Source organism: Callithrix jacchus, chromosome 16 (assembly GCF_049354715.1).
Source record: "Callithrix jacchus isolate 240 chromosome 16, calJac240_pri, whole genome shotgun sequence".
Taxonomy (NCBI): Eukaryota; Metazoa; Chordata; class Mammalia; order Primates; family Cebidae; genus Callithrix; species Callithrix jacchus.
Window position 1 is genome coordinate 31,062,926 of NC_133517.1, and position 22,633 is coordinate 31,085,558.

At 41.9% G+C, this 22,633-nt stretch overlaps 1 protein-coding gene across 2 annotated transcripts; it reads right to left on the minus strand.

The window, feature by feature from the left end:
- Positions 1 to 7,476: 7,476 nt before the first annotated feature.
- LOC118148454 (heterogeneous nuclear ribonucleoprotein A1-like) lies at positions 7,477 to 9,206 on the minus strand. Of its 2 annotated transcripts, XM_054246332.2 has the most exons (2): positions 8,392 to 9,206; positions 7,477 to 8,235 (listed from the first exon to the last, which is right to left on the minus strand). In XM_054246332.2, the coding sequence occupies exons 1-2, from the start codon at positions 9,143 to 9,145 to the stop codon at positions 8,027 to 8,029; spliced, it is 963 nt and encodes a 320-aa protein (XP_054102307.1). In that variant the 5' UTR covers positions 9,146 to 9,206; the 3' UTR covers positions 7,477 to 8,026. The 2 variants fall into 2 exon arrangements, with proteins under 2 accessions (XP_054102307.1, XP_035132772.1); XM_035276881.3 differs by having other exon boundaries at positions 7,477 to 9,206.
- Positions 9,207 to 22,633: the final 13,427 nt, after the last annotated feature.

Here is a 22,633-nt window from a genome sequence, read left to right on the forward strand (position 1 = left end):
GACCCTGCCCCATCCCTGTCCATGCATGCTTTTGGATGGGAAACTCCCCATTCCAGTTCTATATAGAATAAGGGTGAGGTGCTGGAAATAGACTGGATCTAAATTTGCTTGTCTTAAGTAATAATTCTGTGACCCAGGCAAGTTACTTAACCTCTACCTCCTTTGGCTTCAGTTTTTACATCCATAAAATGGGTTAGTAATACCCATCATATAACATGGCTGTGAGGATTAAATGAGTTACTACATGGAAAGCGCTAGAATGGTGCTTGGTGCAGACTAAGTGTCAAATATAAAGTTATTAATTAAAATAAATAGAACAATAATTGTACCTACTTCAAAATTAATTATGTGCTTTAAAGTATTTAGGGCAATGTCTAGCATATTATACACCCTTAATTAAGTTAGTTGCTACTGTTACTATTCTAATGGATGACCAGACCCAGGGAAAAACACAGGGGTGAGATAAAGGGGTGGATGGGAACAATATTTTCCTTGTTTTAGTGAATCTATTTGAACATGAACTTCACTTTGTTGCATTTCTATTTGAAGTTTTCTTTGGGTATGTTAATCTTTGTGTGTGTGTGTGTGTGTGTGTGTGTTTGCAGATTCTCTCCTATACAGCTGCAATTTCCAATGTTCATCTATGAAGAAATATTTACACCCCCCACCCGCCCCACCACCCATAGGACAAGGCCATTGTCTCCCTAAAGCAAGTTGAGTCCACTTCTGCTCTGAGACAGTAGGATGGGCTAAATGACTTCCTCCCACCCTAAAGATTCTTTTTCTAAGAGCAATGTCACCATGACCCTTCTGGTGGGTCAGATTCCCATCTCTGTGCCCCCACAACGTTCTTCCCTGACATTTATCTCAGTTGCTTTGCATGACACATGTAGGATTGCTTCTCAGTTGCTTTGCAAGACACATGTAGGATTGCTTTCCTGGAGCTGCTCCTGGGTTTGGAGGAAGGGTGGCCACAGGGTATCTTCTTTGGGACCTATAGGGCACAGCCTCAAGAGGGAAGAGAAGGTGAACATTTCCCAGAGGAGGAGAGAAGAAACCAGGCAAATGGGAAGCTGGGAGAATCAAGACCTCCCTGTTGTACAAAGGATTCATGCCCAGGGCCCTCTTCCATGCAGAACAGCATGGCTGCCCACAGGTGGAGTTAGCTTCCTCCAAGTAGCATTAGGGAACCCTGATTCAGATCCCAGCTCTGCCCCTTGAACTACAGGATCTGACAAGTCGTATTTAACTTCTCTAGCTATCATTTCCTCAGTTGTAAAATGAGAACACAACAACACATCATGATTGCTTATAAAGTTTCATGAGTTACTAGCTTTGTTTCTGCTTCTCAGACACACAAAGTTTGTTCCCACCCCAGGACTTTGCACCTGCTGTTTTCTCTGCCTGGGGTGCTCTCCACTGGACTTTTGTGTGGCTATTTTTATTTCATCATTCAGGCTTCAGGGCAGATGTTCTCTCCTCAAAGAGGCCTTTTCTGACCACTCCATCAAAAACGGCCATCCCTTGACACCTTGATCACCAGATTCCATTTGATTGTTCACATAATGGCTTATCACTACTTGAAATTGTCTTTACTTGTTTACTTGGAGTTGCTGTGTTCCCTGACTAGTGTCAGTTCTATAAGTACATTTTCATCGACATGCACCATGGTTGACACATTTCATGAATAGAGAATGTAGCAAAAGCAGCTGTATTTTCAGCACCTAAACCTCAGAGATGTAGTTGCTATTATGATTTTACCAGAAAAGGGTATGTTTTTTGTTTTATTTCCAACAATTCAGAATTCTCTAGACTTTTATCATGGACAACTTCAAACTATGTGCTATTCAATTCTGAAAAAAAAAAACCATTTTTGAGGAAAAATATCTATAGAGGCATGAAGTCCCTCTTTTCTAAATATTCCAAATGCTGCACCATCAGAAAAGCTATAAGAACATGTCCATTTCAAAGAGTAACTTAAGATTTTGCTTTGCTTCCAAATTTCGCTAAGGAATGCTGTCAAAATTCACTGTAAGAATCATTTGCTGTTTGATTGATATTAGGAAGTTGGTTCATTATAGCCTCAGGGGTCACTATGAGAAATCTTAGTGAGAAATTCCTTTCAAAGTTCAACCCTTAGTAAAGTGTTCAGTTCCTTTGGGGAGCTAGTAAGTATTTTTGTCTTCAAGAATTAGGTGACAGACCATATTTCCCTTTTTGCTTCAGCTGCCAGGAAGCCCAGGGTCAAATATTTAACTCACGAGTAGCCACTTTGTAAGCTTTAAGGGCCTGAATGCTTACATTTTTTTCCTCACTCTTTATTTCATGCTTTAATTCATCTTCATTATAATTCACCTCTAGGAAGATAAAAAACATTTGGCTCAGGAAATGGGCAGGTGCCGATGGAGGCTGGACAGTGAGATCTGCAGCCTAATCATATCACAGGGACTACAGGGGAGAGCACTGCTACCCTGGCATCTGGACACTGGTCCCTGACACTGTAGATGCAGAGTCCTGAGAGTTAGGATCCACCTGGGAAAGACCAGGCACGTGCACAGACCCTTACAGCCAGGGAAGTGTGCAAAGTGAGTATCTGAGCTTTCAGGTGTCTGCATGAGAAATAGCCCTGCCTTTCATCCACTCAAACGGTAGGGAATTCCTCAAACATGGGAATATGGTTCAGATCTTAGACAGCTCCCAAAATATAACTGTTCATTAGAGTTTATTTGCATTCTGTGGATTGTTTAATAGACCTCAAAGTTTTTGTGAAATGAAGTGAGACAGGAATAAATCAATAAATATATAAAACTGGTATGAATTGCTCCATGCTACCAGGAGAAAGATGTTTGCATTTCTTTACTTTCCTAAAACCTGCTCCAGTTCCTATTCTCCAACGTTGGCGAGAAGTTCGGTGTGACTTACTTCTTGTGGCCCCGTCTTCAATCCTTGGGCTATCAGAGCCTGGGAGTCACATTTTTAGGGAAAACATGGGGGAAAAGATTCATTCTCGGATGAGCGCTCCACTGTGGTTGTTACGGACATGCCCGCTGTCCGGATGCCTGCATCCACTCTAGGTGGGCGATCCCCATGGTGACACCCGCTCCCTCTGGGCCATCTCTTGTGATGTGTCAGTTGCAAACTGAGCCACTCTTAGCTAAAGGAGGCGGTATTTTTTGGTACCATACCTTTTTAAGCGGATTAAACCGGCTCATGCTGTGGACTGAACACCAGAGGGCGCCATAAGCTTGGTTTCTGGACTCTGCTGCTGTGATCGGTACAGGAACCAGACAGATGTGACACCGTGAAATAAAACCCAATCTTAATCTTCTTGATTCACATATAGAGTACTCGGCTTCTTGCTGTGAATTAAGGTCACTAATAGTAAAACAAGAAAGAGCTTCCCTGATTCCTTTTTTTTTTTTTTGAGACGGAGCCTCACTCTGTCGCTCAAGTTGGAGTGCAGTGTCGCAATCTCAGCTCACTGCAGCCTCTGCCTCCTGGGTTCAAGGGATTCTCCTGCTTCAACCTCCCTAGCAGCTGGGATTACAGGCATGCGCCATGCCCAGCTATTATTTTTGGTATTTTTAGTAGAGAAGGGGCTTTACCATGCTGGCCAGACTGGTCTCGAACTCCTGACCTCAAATGATCCACCCACCTCGGCTTCCCAAAGTGCTGGGATTACAGGCATAAGCCCCTGTGATCGGCCCCCTTTTCCCCTAGTCTTAAAATGAATAAGTACCAAGAGGCGGATTTAAATAGTTTCCAGGGCATGAATTATTCTAGACATTAGGATAAATAATAGTGATTCTGGATACTAGAAGCCCTGAACCTTCTACTGAGAATGAGGCAGGCTTTTAAATAATTTCAGAGAGAAGCTTCCCAGGCTCTGCCGCTTTAATCATCTCAGAGCCAAGCAGTTGATGCTCATTCTCTGCAGCACCACAGCAGCTCTGGGACCATCCCCAGTCTTGGGTTGTTCCTAGAGCTTCTGTATGAAAGTGGTCCACCACAGGGACCAACATGCAGCTATCGGGGTCCTTCCACTGGAAATGCATCGTCTTTTTAAATGTGGCCAGAGCCCGAGCAGGTTATGGAGAAAGCACTAGCTAAGCAAATGAAAACCACAAATAAGATCGGGTGTGATTAAAGCTTTTGGTCCCTGGTTTTTTTGTTGTGTGTAGATAGATCAAGCTGATCATAAATGAGTCTCATGGCGCTGTAAAAGCAGGTCTCAGCAGGGCATTCACTTGGAAACACTGATAGCAGTTATGCTTTTGAAAATAATGCGTTCTTGGGTCAGGCGCAGTGGCTCAAGCCTGTAATCCCAGCACTTTGGGAGGCCGAGGCGGGTGGATCACCAGGTCAAGAGATCGAGACCATCCTGCTCAACATGGTGAAACCCCGGCTCTACTAAAAATACAAAAAATTAACTGGGCATGGTGGCACACACCTGTAATCCCAGCTACTCGGGAGGCTGAGGCAGGGGAATTGCCTGAACCCAGGAGGCGGAGGTTGCAGTGAGCCGAGATAGTGCCATTGCACTCCAGCCTGGGTAGCATGAGCAAAACTCCGTCTCAAAAAAAGAAAAGAAAAGAATGCATTCTTTAAAATCCATGATTCAGACTCTATTCATTTATCCAACATTCAATTCATTACTTATCAAATGCTGGCTATTTGCCACTGCATCCCAAATGTGCCCCATTGAGGGATGAATTCAATGTGGTCCTTTGCCCGGGGGCTGCTCACATTCTTGTGGGAGATAAACATGTGTCAACGAAATGGCTGTGCTATAGGATGAGGGCTGGAACGCCAGCCATGCAATGAGAACATAGGAAGAGAACCAAGTCAGTATGAAACATTAAAGGCACACTTCTGCAATACTTCTGTACCTAATCATTCAATGGACACATACTTATTACTCAGCATCTAGGTGTAATGCACTGTGAGGCCCTGAGCGCAGCAGGGCATAGAATGGACACTCTTCCTGCCCACAAGGGGCTAATGCTCTCTTCTTTCCTGTTGACCTGAAAGGCATTTAGGTTTCTCTCCTTTTTCAAATTCACGGAACCAAATATGCCATATGTCTCTAAAGGAGGATCAGTAATATTTTTTCTTCCTAAGGGCTGCTGACCGATGGAGCAGTGGAGGAAACAGGAAGTGAATCCATGAAAATAAAGTAGCAAGTTTCAGAAACGCAGCTTAAACAAATTTAAGCAGAAATTGGGATTTCTTGGAATGGTATTTGGTGTGGTTTATAGAACGGAAAAATATCTGACCATCCCAGCTTCGGGGAGTAGATCTGGGGATATTAAAAGCTGGAAGCAACCTCTGTGTTAATCAAGACTTTGCATCACAAGTGATAGAAACTCAACTAAAACTAGCTTAGGCCAAAAATGGCAGGGATGGATCTTAGATAAACAGAAATAGGGATTCCATGCCATCGAGATTCTCCTCTCACCTTAGCCTTTCTAAGAGGTGGGCCCCATTTTCTCCGATGGAGCACCAGCTTTCTCCGAGGGGCTTCAGCTGAGGTTGCTGACAGCTCTTTGCTGACTTCTTGTCAACTGTATTGCTAGAGAGAAAAAGGACCATCTTTCCCAACTCCATTTAGAAAAATCTTGGCAAAGGGTTCTGATTGGCTCAGTACCTGTCTTTTTCCAAACCTAGACCAATCACAGGGCTGGAGGGTAGGTAGACTACTATGACCAGGCCAGCCTGGGTTCCGGTCCTCACTCCCTATATAGGGGTGGGGTGGGAGGTGCTGGGGTTGGGGTAAGAGGGACTTTCCACAAAGATGAAGGTCTGGTCACCTAAAGAAGGGGTAAAAAGCACTGGGTCAACAAAATAACAGCAGACTCCAGCTGGAGGTTAGATTGGGGAGGAAATTGTCAAAGTTTACTAATGATTATTAAGTGCTGGATGCATGGATTATATCTCACACATCTTAACATTTGCAGTTGAACCCAAAATTTAACTTATTAAGAATTTATTCCCCAAAGGTCTAAGGCGGGCTTTAGTTGATCCTACAGAAAGAAGGAGAACAACAATAAAGACTTTAATGGGGAAATCCATTTATAGATACATGTCTAGTCTAAAAGGCAGTGTGATAAGAGAGAATTTTAAAATTTTATTATGACTATGGTTGGTTCAGAAGGAGAACTTGCATATGGCTTCTTGAGAGCTATCACTGGGGAACTTGTCTTCCTTTCCAGGGGAGAGTCCTTGGGGAGTATTCTCAGATACATAAATGTAAGTAGGCACTCTCATTGGCTTGGGTGGCAGCTGCAATAGGATTTTACATGGCCAAGGAAGGATACTTTTTCTGGTACTCCTCAATATTCAGATCTGGCAATTTGGTAGGCAGATGAGAACTGGGCACAGAAATAAAATTTTCTAGGAGGAAATGAACTCAGGACTCACCCCCCTTCCTTTCTGATGAGAACTCTTCCAATGGGCTGAGATGGCCTTAACAAAAGTCTATGGGCAGGAAGGACCCCAAAGAGCACTCACATGCAGGAAAGGGGAGTACCGTTTATTCTGGTTCAGTGTGTATTTGAGCCTGGAAGGCAGTCTTGACCCTGACATCCTGTAAGAAAGGGCAGAGGTGGGAACACCTGAGCACAAATGCAAAAGCTTCACACCAGAGATCCCGAGGGTACAGCATCCTTGGGTGAGAGTAAAATACAGGAGGGAGGAGGAAAGACTGACTTCTTTAGATTCAATAAGTCTCTGAGGCTCTTGAATCATTTAAGTGAGTGGCAAGGAGGTAAAAGTAGGGAACCAGCAAAATCGGCTATTCTGTTAAAAATGAACAAGTGGGAGCTCAAATGATTACTTGCATATTCAAAAGAGATGAGGTCTTATTTGGATATTGAACTGATGGAGCAGTTCATACCAGAAACATTGGAATGAGTAAACTTTAGAAAACTCACAATAAAAAAGATATTCAAGGCCAGTGCAGGGACTCGTCTTGTAATCCTGTCCCTTTTGGAGGCTGAGGCTGGAGGATCACTTGAGCCCTGGGGTTTGAGACGAGCCTGGACAGCACAGGGAGACCTGTCTCTACAAAAACGAGCCAGGTGTGGTTGGCACACACCTGTGGTCCCAGCTACTCAGGAGGCTGAGGGGAGAGAATCAATTGAGCCCAGGAAGTCAAGGCTGCAGTGAGCTATGATCATGCTACTGTACTTCAGCCTGGGTGGCAAAGTAAGAACCTTTCTCAAAACAAAACAAAGCAAAACAAAAGGAAAGATTTATATTTCACCTAAGATGAAGTATGAACTTTGGAAACTATTATTATTATTATTTCAAGAGAATTAAATCGTTTATTGATTACACATGATAATGGATGACGCACAAGCTTCATTCCCATCTATAATTTTATCTGGAACTATTATTCAATTTAGATATATTGCATAGGATGTGCCAACAATCATCTTTATAACCAATAATCTCATAATTTTTGCTTGGGTAATCCCTTTTAATCGTGAACTTCAGGTCACAACAGTAACTATTAGTTCAACTACACCAAGGTTTCTGAAGACATTGGCTTCTCCACCCAAGCATGTTGTATATAAATTCCAAATAGAACCTGGCATCACCCTGAAGAAATTCTAACTTCACACTGTTGGGGAAATTTACCAAGATGGCTTCAGAGTAGACAAACTTTACACAGCACATTAAAAAAAAAGACATTTATTCAGCATCACGATCAGACTATTACATTTAGCAATCAACAGCATGGGTGCAAAAGAAAAAGAAAAAGAAAAAATCTACATTAAAACCCTTTGTTGGAATGCTTTACATTTTCCACAGAACAGAAACTAAAATAACCTGTTATACAATTAGTCACAAATACAGTCCTCGAGTTTTTTGCCCATACACATGAGTATTTGTCTAAATCACGTCTTCTTTGTAGCAGCTAGGCCCTGCCACCACTGTGCTTGGCTGAGTTCACAAATCTGTTGTAACCTGTAGCTTCCCTGTCACTTCTCTGGCTCTCCTCTCCTGCTAATTTGTTTCCTAATTAAAATCTTCTGCCACTGCCATAGCTACTGCTGCTGCTGGAACTGCCATAGCCACCTTGGTTTCGTGGTTTGGCAAAGTATTGGCCGCCACCACCATAGGGGCCAGAGCTTCTGCCTCCAAAGTTTCCTCCCTTCATGGGTCCAAAATTTGAAGACTGATTGTTGTAACTGCCAAAATCATTGTAGCTTCCACCACCTCCAAAATTGCCTCCACTACCACCACCAAAGCCACCTCTGCCTCCATTGTTATAGCTGTCATAGCTGCCACTCCCGCCGTAGCCACTGCCCTGGTTTCCATAACCCTGTCCACCACTTCCATAGCCTCTGATTCCTCCAGAGTAACCAGGGCCACCTCCTCCATAACCACCATCATTACCAAATCCATTATAGCCATCCCCACTGCCACCATATCCACCACCACCACGGCTGCCACCAAAGCCACCACGACCACTGAAATTTTCTCCACAACCAAAGTTGTCATTCTCACCGAAATCACCTCCACGACCACCGCCAAAGTTTCCGGAACCACTTGGACCTCTTTGGCTGGATGAAGCACTCACCATCTCTTGCTTTGATGGGGCTTTCCTAACTCCACAGCCGTGGCCATTCACAGTATGGTATTTCTGAATGACAGTCTTATCCACGGAGTCGTGGTCGTCAGAGGTTGCAAAGGCAAAGCCCCTTTTCTTGCCACTGCCTCTGTCCGTCATGATTTCAATCACTTCAATTTTTCCATACTGTTCAAAAGAATCTCTTAGGTGATGTTCTTCATTGTCTTCTTTAATGCCACCAACGAATATTTTTTTCACAATTAAGTGGGCACCTGGTCTTTGAGAATCTTCTCTTGAGACAGCTCTCTCTGGTTCCACAACTCTTCCATCCACTTTGTGTGGCCTTGCATTCATGGCTGCATCCACCTCCTCCACAGTTGCATACGTGATGAACCCAAAGCCCCTGGAGCGCTTGGTGTTTGGATCTCTCATGACCACACAGTCTGTGAGCGTTCCCCATTGCTCAAAATGGCTCCTCAGGCTCTCATCAGTTGTTTCAAAGCTCAACCCTCCAACGAAGAGCTTCCTCAGCTGTTCCGGCTCTTTAGGAGACTCTGACTTAGACATGATCACGGGGAGAAGAGAGACTTTAACGATGCTGCTTCGGCGGCATCCACGGGCAGAAAGGAGCAAACTCGGAAACCATTATTTTTTAAGAATAAGGTTACCATATGGATCCTAGGGTATTGTCTCTAGGGACTTTCAATGCCATGTTATCCTAACACAACTATTGTGGAAAAACTGCTATTACATGTTGGATTATCTCCTTATGGAACACATGTAATAAAATAGACAATAAACTTTGAACAAACTCTTTATTATTATTATTATTATTGTACTTTAAGTTCTGGGGTACATGTGCAGAACATGCAGGTTTGTTACATAGCTATACACGTGCCATGGTGGTTTGCTGCATCCATCACCCGGTCATCTACGTTAAGTATTTCTCCTACTACTATCCCTCCCTTATCCCTCCACCCCCTGCTATCCCTCCCCTATTTCCCCATCCCCTGCTATCCCTCCCCTAGCCCCCCACCCCGCGACAGACCCTGGTGTGTGATGTTCCCCTCCCTGTGTCAATGTATTCTCATTGATCAACACCCACTTATAAGTGAGAACATGTGGTGAACAAACTCTTCTAATCCTTACTCTAAAATATCTATGGGGCAAGTCAAGAATAGATGTCAAGAGAACAGAGCATCTATCCAGGCATTCTGCTTAGGTAAGTATATATGTACACTGGAGCACCTTGTCTGGCCCAGTTCTCATTTTTTGCCTTGATGGAATCAGGTCAGCCAAATGTTGAAATGTGCCCTTAACTAATTTAGCTAAAGGCTTATAGGCTCAGCCAAAGCTGTTGGTTTAGGGGGCTTTTCCTTAGCCATGATGAAGTTACCCATGTGATTTACATTTAGCTTCATACAAGAGGTGTGGCTGCCTGGCAGTGTACTAGCTAGCACGTTGGGCTAGATAGCAAATATCATTAACAACTACAAAAACAAATGCTGAATTGAAGAGTCCTGGAAGTATGAGCATATGTTTTCTTGCTCAGAAAATTCTTTCAACATGCTTGGTTTTTATAAACTCTAAATGTCACATATTTAATAAATCAGTTTCTCAGTTAAAAACGTTTATTAAATAGTAGTGAGAAGAGGAAAAACACTGTTAGAAACAATGTTAGAGAATCTGACTAGGTCTGTTTCTGCTTTTAAAGATTGGGCAGCATATTTCATGTTAGGGTAAGGAGGGTGCCTTCCCCAAGAATTTAATCTGATTCAGAGAAAAAAAATGAGCTTTTGATTTTAGTATATTTACAGGCTTCTATACACAATAAATGAAGACTGACCATCATGATTGGGTCTATTGTTGGTTGGCCCATTGCAATGGGCTTTGTGTCTGTTGGGTACCAATAGAAGAAGAAACGGGAAGCTGATTTGTTTACGTAATAAAGAAACAAAATTTTGAGATGTCCTGGGCAGTCTGTACAGGAAGGAGGGAGCAGGGAAACCGGGCAGAGATGAGGGGGATGGGAAGTGGAGAGGGCTTGTGAGAAGAGAAGTGACCCAGATGAAGACAGCTTAAAACCAAAGACATTGCTGGGCATGGTGGCTCATGCCTGTAATTCCAGCACTTTGGGAGGCTGAGGTGGGTGGATCACCTGAGGTCAGGAGTTCAAGACTAGCCTGGCCAACGTGGTGAAACCCTGTCTTTACTAAAAATACAAAAAATTAGCCAGGTGTGGTGGCGGGCGCCTGTAATCTCAGCTACTCAGGAGGCTGAGGTAGGAGAATAGCTTAAACTTGGGAGGTGGAGGTTGCAGTGAGACAAGATTCTGCCATTACACTCCAGCCTGGGCAACGAGAGTGAAACTCCATCTCAAAAAAAAAAAAAAAAGACATCTAATGTTGGCTTTTGAGTCATCTGCTGGGCTTCCACCTTCAGGAGCAGCCTGACACAGGTGGCACCCTTGTACACTGTGGGGAGCCAGAAGCCAAAAGCATGACAGCTGCATTCAAGGCAAGACTGCAAGAAGCGATAGTCGTAGAAGGACAGAAGAAAGTGAAAATTTGGCATAATTTTGGAATAAGAGAAAACTGGGAGAAACATCATCCTCCAAGAATCCCCAAAAATACTGAGGACAGGAAGAATACTAGTTTTCCCACTTCTGTGGGGTGGAAGCTCCAGATACTTTAAAGTAAAAGATTAAAGAAATATTGAAGTGGCAAGATTGACCAGCACCCACACATACTTGGCCCTTGAGTCATGCTACTCTCTCAGGCACTCTGCTAGCATTTTCCCGTAGGCTTTTAAATCAATTGATCAACTACGTGGTTCAAAAGCATGTTAGTGTACCCTGAGACTAACTGGTCTGGATTGAGTTTTGTTAAATCAATACGTTTCAAAAACAGTGATTTGATGTGGGCAGGAGAAGAGGACAAGAAATAACCAGGTTAAGTTTGCTGTCTATGTATTTGAGTTTTATAAAAGAGAGTCTCCAATGGAAAAAAAAAATCACATTGAACAGTTGCCATGAAGATCTCTTTCAGTTCTTTGGGGGTGGGGGTGGCAGCTTGAATTAATTGGCCTCAGTTATTGGTTTTCTTTCATCTCCAGCCATATAAGAAAGATAACCAGAGGACTGTAGTAATTATAGAGTCATCAGAGTGATCTGCCAAAGGTAAACCTAACTGGTGGAGTACTGGGGGTTCTGTAAACATTTTGTCAGTTTGCACATTTTGCAGACAACTTTTAAGGAAACATCAGTTTGTTTAATGAGCTTCCTTGGGTGAGCTCTGTCCTCAGAGACCCTGTTTCTAGCTTTTAATCCCTCTTTTATTTAAGCTGATGCTGTTAATATTTTTCAGCCATGCAATCATGTGGCCAATGCGACCTGTCCTGGGGAACATTTGGAGGCTATGGTCAGAGCTCTCATGTGGCCAGCCAGAGTAGCAGTTTCCTAGAAAATGGTAGCAATGAGCAGCCTCTGTCTGCAGCTCCACTTTTCCCTCACTCCTCCTTCCTCCTGGCTCTTTTGCCTGGAATGTAATGTGGCTGAGGTGGCTGAGTATCTAGAAAAGGCCATTGCTGATTAAACCATTTATTCCAAAGGAATTAAGTAGGTTGTTCCTCACAAATTTTCTAGCTATATATCTAACCATGCTAAAAAGTGTTAGAGAACAATTCTGAAGAAGTGTTTCAAAAAAAAAAATTAACCACATCTCATAGTAAGAATTTTATGGGCAATCCACCACACACACACACACACACACACACACGCCCCCTCCCACATGCACACACTACTCAAATTTTCCAAGAGAATACTTATACTATGTTCAAGGCATTCTGATCTATTCTATACTATTCTATTCTTTCTGTTTTGTTTTATTCTATTACATTCTTTCACTTCAAAAAATTTCTGGTCATTATTCGTTACTCTGATATAATAATCCACTACTATGTCACAACGCACAGTTTGTAGAAGACCGTAATCTAGAGCATTTGGCATCGCATCGCCACATTGAAATTGTCCATTTGTTTTCAATCCGGCATGCCTGGATAGTGATTAGAAGGCATTGGTTGGAAGCTGTGCTCTCTGATCAGTACCCCCAACCTTTTTTTTTTTTTAAAATCTGTTTAGTCATGCTGCAAAAACTCAATATGAAGTTCATGAACACCCACCCTTTTATTAGCTGGTGGAATGGTAGTCAGGAGACACGGCTTTTCATCCCAGCTCTGTCACTAACTGTGAGATTCTGCAGAGAATCTAACCCTAATCTTCATTCCTCTCATCTGTAAAATACTAACACTACTGACGGTAAGATGTGCCAGTCAGTATTCAGAGTTTTTTACATGCACGAGTTCGTTTTATCACCGCAAACCTGTGAGTTAGATGGCATGTTGACTCCACATTATAGAAGGGGTTAAGAACAGAAAAAGTTCTGTAAGACACCAAGGCTGTATATCTGCAGTGGTAGGGGCAGGATTTGTGTTTGGGCAGCTTGAACCATTATTCTACATTGCCTATTTTGAACCAATTACACTGGGTGATCTCTTAGGCCTTTCTCAGATCTGACTTTCAGTGATTCTTCTTGTCATGGTGGTTAGGAGTTTCTCAAAATGTAGTCTCACTAAATTACCTGCCTATGGTTCTTTTGGGAAAGTTCTGTGCTACATGGCTCTAGAGAGCTACTTTAATGGGATAAGCCCCAACCAATGCTTCTTACTCTAGGGGAGATGTATGTATGTGCAGAGTTGGTCAGAGGACATGGAAGGCAGAAAAGCTGATAAAATCACTCAAAGAGTTTATTTTTCTTCTTCATCTTGCAGATCCACATGCGCCTGTCCTGCAGGACATATCAGGAGCTAGGCAGGAGGTGGGCAACATAAAACGTGTCTGTTAAGTTGGGTGCAGATGGTGGAGAGGGGGCAGGCAGCCAGCCTTCCAGATGAGGCACATGTGTTTGGAGAACATAGGTGGTGAGAAAGCACATGCAGACTTAGAAGGATCCACAACATTATGTGGCTCAATTGCCAGACCTCTGCTTCGAAGTAAGGGGAGATGAAGTTAGGGCTGGAATGTATTGGCCACAGTAGATGCATTGGCTCATGCTTATAATCTCATCTTCTCCAGAGATAGATGCAAGAAGATCACTTAAGGCCAGGAGTTTGAGACCAGCCTGGGCAACATAGCAAGACCCTGTCTCCAAACAAACAAACAAAACATAAAGCAGATCTGAGGCCAAAAGAAGCCAAAATGCTTATGGAAGAGGCTTATAGTGTTAAAATTAGAATTTCAGATATTATTAATTTATATTACACTCCTGAAGTGATATTCTTGGCAAGTTACATACTGCCTAATATTGCTAAGATATGAGCTAACTTCTAAGAGAGGGTCAAACTGAATCCATGGCAGCCATATGAACCTTCAAAAAAATGCAGCAAAGAAAGTGTAGTGTTGGCTCCACCCAACCATAAAAACACACCAATACAGGGAAGGAATCGTATTTATTTGATGCCGTATTTAAACAAATACCAAATAATAAAATCCTTATGAGACAGATTGAGTTTTAAAAAAAGTTTTTCCCCTTTGCAGGGCCACTGTGGGAAAATAAATCTATCAAGGACCACATTTAAATAAAAGGAAAAATAGATTAGTTTCAACTGGTAGGATTTTTTTTTTTTTAGAGGAAAATATAAGGTTCAATTCATTTGGTCCTTAAATTAGGGCCAATGTGAATGGAAAGTTTTAGATTATGCTTCAGCCCCAGATGTTAGCTAGTTAGAGGAGAAAGGATAGGAAGAGAGCTGGAATGAAGAAGAGAAAAAGAAAAGGCTGAGAGAAAGAGGAGGAGGGGGCAGGAATTAAAAGAAGGAGGAAGATGGAGAAAAACCAGGAGTGAAGAGGAAGAGAGCCAGTCTTTGAGCAGAGAAGAAAGAGGGCAAATGGTGAGAGAGGCCGGCTGGCCTGGGAAGTCTCTGGGAGCCAGGGAAGTGAAAGTAACTTCACTCCCTAAATCGCCTTTAGGCAAACTCCCTAAATCGCCTCTTGTTAATTTCTTTAAATTGCTAATGGGCGGATTCACCACTGTTCTTGCAACTCTGATTGTTCTTTAATATTACATTGTTAGCATTCTCAATAATTAGAAATTATTGCAAATGGTAGAGGGGGGTAGGCAGGCCAGCCTTCCAGATGAGGCACATGTGTTTGGAGAACATAGGTGGCAAAAAACACATGCAGATTTAGAAGGATCCACAACATCATGCAGCTCAATTGCCAGATCTCTGCTTGGAAGTAAGGGGAGATGAAGTTAGGGCTAGAATGTATTGGCCACAGTAGAGGCATTGGCTCATGCCTGTGAGCATTGGCTCACCTCAGTGACTGTTTCCTAGTGGGAGTGTTTTCTAATGAAAGGCCAGAACTAGAATATTTCTGAAAGTGGATTAGGAGAACCAATGACTTTATCTGAAATCTGTCTAGATTAGGTTGCATAACTTCCTTTATAGGAGGGCAGCACTTTGGACAAATAGAGTCTTGTTGAAACACTTAAAGCAGCCAGAATTATTCAGACAGAAAAGGAAAAATTGGTCACTGAGTTCACTTCAAGTAAGCATATTGCTCTATATGGATTATAATGCCTGTTGTCCTTGCTGTGCAGGAGATAGAGGACAAGAGAAAGGGAAGGTCAATTCATTTCAACACAGATACCTAAATAGATGAGCTAGATTGATAACTATGTCATGCGTGTCTCCCCCAGTGGAGTACACCTAAAAGCATTTAAAGAGTGTAAAAACCTGTATTTGACACCTATAAATATCAAGTACCTGAATATCTCCACATCATGCTTACCTGGCCCAGTGGGGAATACCTAAAAGTGTGAAAATTATCTTCACAGTTCTCAAATTTTTTGGAAAGGAAGGATGTTTAAATGGATACTCGTCAGAGAAGAGTACAGGAAAAAGTGCTGGTATTCTAATAAGAGTCCCGCATTCGTGACTGGGGACTGGGGTTCTCAACCTGACGAACTACGCAGGCTTCGGTAAGTCTCTTACCAGTTTCTACAGGCATAGTTCCTCATCTCTAAAAGAAAGGGCTGGACTGTGTGATCTTTATAGTCTTGTCCCGCCCTCACGAGCTGTGATTTTAACATGTACACAGTAAATGTGGCAAAACTCCAGGAAAGGAATATAGCCGCATAAACATATGGGACTGTCATTGTGCCTGGATCACCACCACCACCACCACTACCATTCAGGCATTGTGATTTTTGACCTCAATACTTTTTTGGTATTCAGGAATATTTTATTGAAATACATATATTTCTTGAAAGATTAAGCCTGGAGTTAATTTACTCTTGGAGAGGTAGATACTAGGCATTAATTGACAGTTAGCCAAGAGAAAGACACAGTGGGAACATGATGATTCTCGGAAGAGAAGGCAAAGAGGAAAAATATAAATTTTAACTATTTCAGAATTTTTCCTTCCTTGGAAGCCTGTTAAACATTGGAATGGGCGCACCAGGAACTTATAGAATCAACTTTTCATTGAGTGCTTAAAAATCTCCCTTCATGGGGAGGACTGACATTAGGAGAAATACGTAATGTAGATGACAGGTTGATGGGTGCAGCAAACCACCATGGTTTGTGTATACCTATGTAACAAATCTGCATGTTTTGCACATGTATCCCAGAACTTAAAGAATAATAAAAATAATAATTAAAAAATTAAAAAAAAATCTCCTTCACATATTAGTCCTTTAACAAAATAGAATTAACTTAGCAAATTCTAATTTTTACTGAAATAGTCTTATCTAAGAAAAAAATAGAGGAATTCAGGATGGTTCACATGATACAGCTGGAGAGGTAGAGTCAGGTTGTCATCTCAAAAGGACTAATGAAATATTCCCCTTGACATGTCTGCAAATAAACATGAAACCACACTTAGTTATGCTTATTAACAGAGTTTGTGCAGTGATATGAAAAAGCCAAAACTGTCAACAGAGTTCTCTAAAACAGTTTTGTCTTTAAGCATATGTTTTGCAAGTGGATTCTTTTGGAAAATTTTTATTAAGTCTGTGTACTTTTTATTGTGGTAAAATAGATATAACATAAAGTTGGCCATCGTAACCATTTTTTTTTTTTTTTGAGATGATGTCTCACTCTGTCACCAGGCTGGAGTGCAGTGGCATGATCTCTGCTCACTGCAACCTCTGCCTCCCAGGTCCAAATGATTCTCCTGCCTCAGCTGGGACTACAGGCATGCGACACCAAGCCCAGCTAATCTTTTTTATTTTCAGTAGAGACAGGGTTTCAGCATGTTGACCAGGATGGTCTGGATCTCTTGACCTCATGATCCACCTGCCTCGGCCTCCCAAAGTGTTGGGATTACAGGTGTGAGCCACTCGCCCGGCCCATCCTAACCAATTTTGAAGTGTGCAGTTCCATGCCATTAGGTACATTCACCCTGCTCTCCATCTTCAGAATTTTTTCATCTTCCCAAATTGGAACTTTGTATCCATGAAATACCAATTCCCCATTTTCTCCTCCTGCAGCCCCTGGCAACCACTATCCTACTTTCCATCTCGGTACTTTGTATTTAAGATCAACTTATTATAACTTGCAGCTGTGATATTTCATAATCTTAGCACTTGAGGAGAGAAGTCATGGAAAGACTTTTTGAGAAAGGTAGGGTTTACACTGACTTTTCAAACTCTCAAATCCCATACTTACTCATTTCAAAATAAAATTTCAACCATCTCTAAGATTTAAAGTGTTTATTTAATTAATTCTACATAAATATGCATCGAATTTGTAAGTTTTTTTTCTTATTCCTAGAAACAAATACATTGAAGTACTGTTTTTAAAAAAGCACATAAAATTGTTACATCAATCAGTTTTATTTGAGTAGAATATATTGAAACTACTCCACACAGGCATCTGTCCTAAATATTAACATAAAATATCAGAAATTCTAAAATTATCGAGAAAGAATTTGACATGTTTGACTGAAGCTTAATTGCTCTTTTCCATTTCTCTCATGAGTAAAACCTGGTAAGTTAACTAATAGACAAGAGAGCAATAAACAACAGATACTGCTATCATTTTGCTAATACTATTTAGAACTCTGAAGTAAAAATATATTATGATAAATGGATAGTAAATGTGACATTCTCAGTGTATGTAAATAAACCCTGAATTTGAGAGCCTCTGTTTTCCCAGAGCCCTAATAAATACACTTTTAACAGAGATCTCATGTAAAGTAGCCATATGCTTATAATTATCCAAACATTGTAGATCCCCTGTGTGAAATTTCACGTCTTTATTGCTTCTATTTTAATGTTTACAAAGTTAGTAGTAATTTTTCAAACCAAATCTGGTCCTAAACAGGAAAGACAATTTCCTATATGATTGTTATTCTCTATGCAAGATTTGGCAAGGATTAAATCATTCCTAGAATTTAATCATCTTTACTCTCATAAGTATCCTAGACGCTCATTGGAGAAGGCACTTCATCTGTTCAATTTAAGTATCCCAATACCTATTAGCAAACTGCAATGTGTTTTTAATCTAGAATATTTGGACAAACATAAAACATGTCAAAGCATTACAGAAGAAAAGTGTTGCCCCAAATTCACAGTGAAATACGGTAAAACCTTGCCTTGTCAAACAAACAGCCATTTTAGAGAAGTTACTTAACAAAAAAAAATTTTTAAGAGAGTATAAAATTTAGTTAAACCAAAATGTTAACGTGTAACTTCAAGTCAAAAGTATCAAGATTGAAAACTACTAAAATTAACAAAGAATTCAATATTTAAAAATCCAAATAATCAACTAATTAATAATCACTATATTTACTCATATCTGTGGTAAGAATTTACATGTTATTGTTTATAACCTGCACAAAAAACTCAGAGGGACTAGTTTTCATCTCTATTTGAGGTGACAAAACTTGCAGTAAAAGATTTTGAATTCACGTAGCTAGGAAGTGACAGAGCTAGGATCGGAACCCCTGGCTCTAAGCCCCTGATTTAACATCCATAGTGTGTAAGATGTCTTTAGTTGACTTCATTCTGATGCTTCTGTCTTCCTTTCAGATTATAATTGGGTCCAATTTAAGTATCCCAATACTTTTGTTTTTAGAGATCAAGCTAGAGTAGCCACATTTGGCCTGGTATGGCTGTAGGCAGTTAAATATACCTGGTTCACATGGAGAATGAAAATTATTTGCTCATGAGGAATAAGAATCATTAATTTGAAAATAAAATTGCATACTATGCATTTCCTTTATAGCTTTCCCTTTAAAATCAAAGCGTTTCTTTAAGTTCTTGGCAGGTAACTTGCCCCTATTTCATGGTGTAGGCCAGTGGTTCTCAAATCTTGGTGTGCATAAGAATTCCCTGAGGGCTTGTCAAAACACAGATCACTGGGCCTTATCCCCAGAGTTTCTGATTCTGCATCTGGGTGGAGCTTAAGAATTTGCATTTCTAACAAGTTTTCAGGTGATGCTGATACAGCTGCTGCAGAGGTCACACTTGGAGAACCACTGGTGTTGACAGACTACAAGATGGCTGGACATCTATGTGCCCAGCAATGGAACCAAAGAAGGGCAATAATTGGGTTGCTCTGATTTCCCCCAGTGAGTGTTGGTGCTCCTTTCAATATTCAGAACAAAATGTCAATTCCCTACCAATCTCAGTGCTGTCATTCTGGTGGCATTCATGGGACCAACTGAATCTCTGATTTGCCATTCGCTGAGAGCCCATTCAGCTGATGGGGTGGGGAAGCTGAGGCCCAGAGTATTCTGCCATCTGGCACAATTCATTTCATTTAACTTCTCTGTAAATTATTCTGCCAAGGAAACAAACAAATAAACAAAAGAAATGGAACAATTCGTGTCAATATAAATTAGGGAAAGCAGAGGGTATTAGTAGTGCTGGTACCTCCCAGTCTAAGAGATAAAGGAGAAGATGCATTTTAGTCATGCATAGTGGCAGATGCCTGTAATCCCCGCTATTGGGGAGGCTGAGGCAGGAGAATCGCTTGAACCTAGGAGGCAGAGGTTGCAGTGAGCCGAGATCATGCCATTGTACTACAGCCGCCTAGGCGACGGGGTGAGACTCCATCTCAAAAAAAAAAAAAAAAAAAAAAAAAAAAAGAATGGTTACTTCACAGTTGTCTTTGGAGTGACACCTGAATAAAAAATAAAACAAAATATAAAAATTTTTATTTATTGAAGACAATCTTCTCTCCCTAGAGTAATGTAAAATAATAATTTTAAAACAATAACAGCACCGATTTGAGATAACAGGACAACTCTATTTGCTTTTGGTCCTGTATCTCCGGGTGGGCAGAGCTCTCATTTACGGATGTTTTGTTGCCAAATTATACACATATCTTAGGCATAACTCTCTGATTTCTTAAAATTATGTTAATAGATGTCACTATCCCTTGCTCAACTTTGAAAGTGCCTGTAAGCATGCGCTCCTGTCCAGTACTGTTTTGGTTCTCCTCAGGTAACTCCCTCGGCGTCCACAGGGGGGCAGGAGATACCATACTGCACAGTCGTGTGTCTTTCCATCTGTTTGGTGTAGAAAAATCTAACCACTACAAGAAAGCCACGGTCAGGCTGCTAAAGGAACCCACATCAGACCTTCTCAGTTCATCTCAAGAAACTCAAGAGCATGATTGCAAAGGCTTTGGTGTGGCCTCAACACTGGGGCAGATTCCTATCTGAAACTATCTGAAATATACCTACTGGGGAGGAAGAGATCAAACACTACCTATTACTGTAAGTCGTTGTAATATTTGAAATATAATTTTTTTTAATATAGGAGAAGCATTGGCTTAGGAGTCAGAATGTCTTGGCTCCTAATCCGAGTTATATTTCTGACTAGTTTAAAACCTCTGGCTCTGTCCACTGAGTTTGTCTGCACATCTGTTTCCTCACCTATGAATGATTGCTGCAGCCCTTTCAGGCAAAGACTAGCCAGAACTTTTCTTGCAAAGACCTGGGGCTGATAGCAATGAGGGAGGGTAATGTCAGCCCCAGGAGAATCCTGAAGGACAACAGACCACAGCCTTTGTGGTCCCTGTTTCACTGTCATTTACTGTTCCATGAGAATCCATCTAGCATGCTGAGAGGTCCTAAACCACAGCAATAGGCTCATTACTTTGTTTCCTGTTTACTGATAACTTGTAGCAGATAATAATTGCTGTGGGCAAAATGAAGAGAGAACACATAGAGCTGCCTCTGCAGGCAAGAAACATAAAGTACTGATTGGATGGAGGGTCTGAAACTATGAATCAGTGTTAACTAACCAGACACCATACTGATAGAAATGAAAATACTGAAAACTCAAACCACAAGTGTTCATTTCCCTGAGGGAAGGGATGGAAATAGACCACAAGGAGGATGCTTTCCTGGATGACACTTGACAGGCAGACACAGAGCAAGACACAAGGCAGGCCAAAGAAGACCACTTGCACCCACGGGTGACAGGCAGGCAGAGGGGAGATGCTGCTTCTGCAAATGAGGAACGAGGAGTTTTGAGTCTGTGGTTTGGCAGAAATGGCACGTGCAGGCCAGTAGAGGGGCAGTGAGGATCTGTAGAGACAGGAGGGGGACACAGAGACACTGGAGGCAGTGGACTTGGTTGTAAAATGTTAAGTGACAGGGGAAGAATCCCACATAATATCTATCCCTGAATTGCATTAATATGAAAAGGATATGAGCATAACAAATGAAGGAGGGGAAGGGAACCCAAAAGGTAAAAACATTTGAATTTGTTGCAGTGGCAAAAAATGTGAGAAATAATTTCTTCTTTTAGTTTCATCTCCTTTTATTTTATTGTAATAATAATAAGCCATTTTAAAGCAAAGAGAGAGGAAGGAAGAAAATGTTACAGTAAAAGCACTTTCAAGTATAAGTTCTCAGAACTTGACAACCATGAAACCAAAACTGGGGGATATAAGTAGAGTTGGGATAGGGCCAGAAGGGGGATCCATGGAGACCAAGAGAAGAGTTGCCAAGCTCAATGGGTCAGTTGTTAAGAGCCCAGACTCTGGAGCTGTGTGACCCTGGGCCTCAGTTTCCCTATCTGTAAAATAGGGATAATACAGCACTTATTTCAGGATTGCTGTGAAGATTAATCAAGTAAAATAATATTGGTAAAGGGCTTCAAATCATGACTGCCACCAAGTTCTCTGTGGATGCTTGCCATTACCTGGAGGAGGCCAGTGTCCAGGGTGGAGGGGTATCCCAGATCTTAAGAAGTTAAAGGAATGAGAGGAGCAGGCAGAAAACTCCCGGGAGGCTGTCCTGTGAGTGGTCCCTGCAGGACAGAAGCGGTGATGAAAAAGCAAAAGGAAGAAGGGGGAAGAAAATGAAAGGGAGGAGATTAGAGAAACTGGGAACACACACAGAAAGTAGCATGGAGGAGGAAGAAGCCACCTAAGATCAAGTGAAACCATAAAGCGAAGAAAAAACAAGAACTGAATGAAATAGAGATGTTGGGCCAGGAGTGACTTCCCAGTGGCAAGAATCTTGGGCTTGGGGCAGGAGCCTGGGTTCTGTCCCTTGCTGCATATCCTGGCAGAGTGGCCTTGGAAAAGTCACTTATCTCCATCGAGTCTTGGTTTTGTTTTTTTCCATCCATGAAAGTGAAAATAGTCACACCAACCTCACAAAGCTGTTGGTACGATTAAAGGAGGATGCTTTATGGTTGGTGCCTGAGCACCCAATCGATGCTCAGGGAATCTCTTCCGTCCATAGCAGTCCAGGGCAGAGCACTGTGGGAGACAGAAGCAGCGCTACGCCGCCTTGTCTTTCAGCGTGCAGGCCCAGGAATGAGCGAGGCAGTGGGCGGGGAAGACAGGCACGGGGAATCTGGGGACAGATAAAGGAAACTCGTGATGGGGCGAGGCTGGGCTGAAGAGAAACAGATTGGGGTAGAGCTGCAAAGGGAGGGGTCCACTGGAAGGGGAGGGGGAGGCCGGGAAGAGAGAGGGTGGGAAGGCAGTGTGAGATGGGAGGGCAGTGTGAGAAGAAAAGCAGGCTGG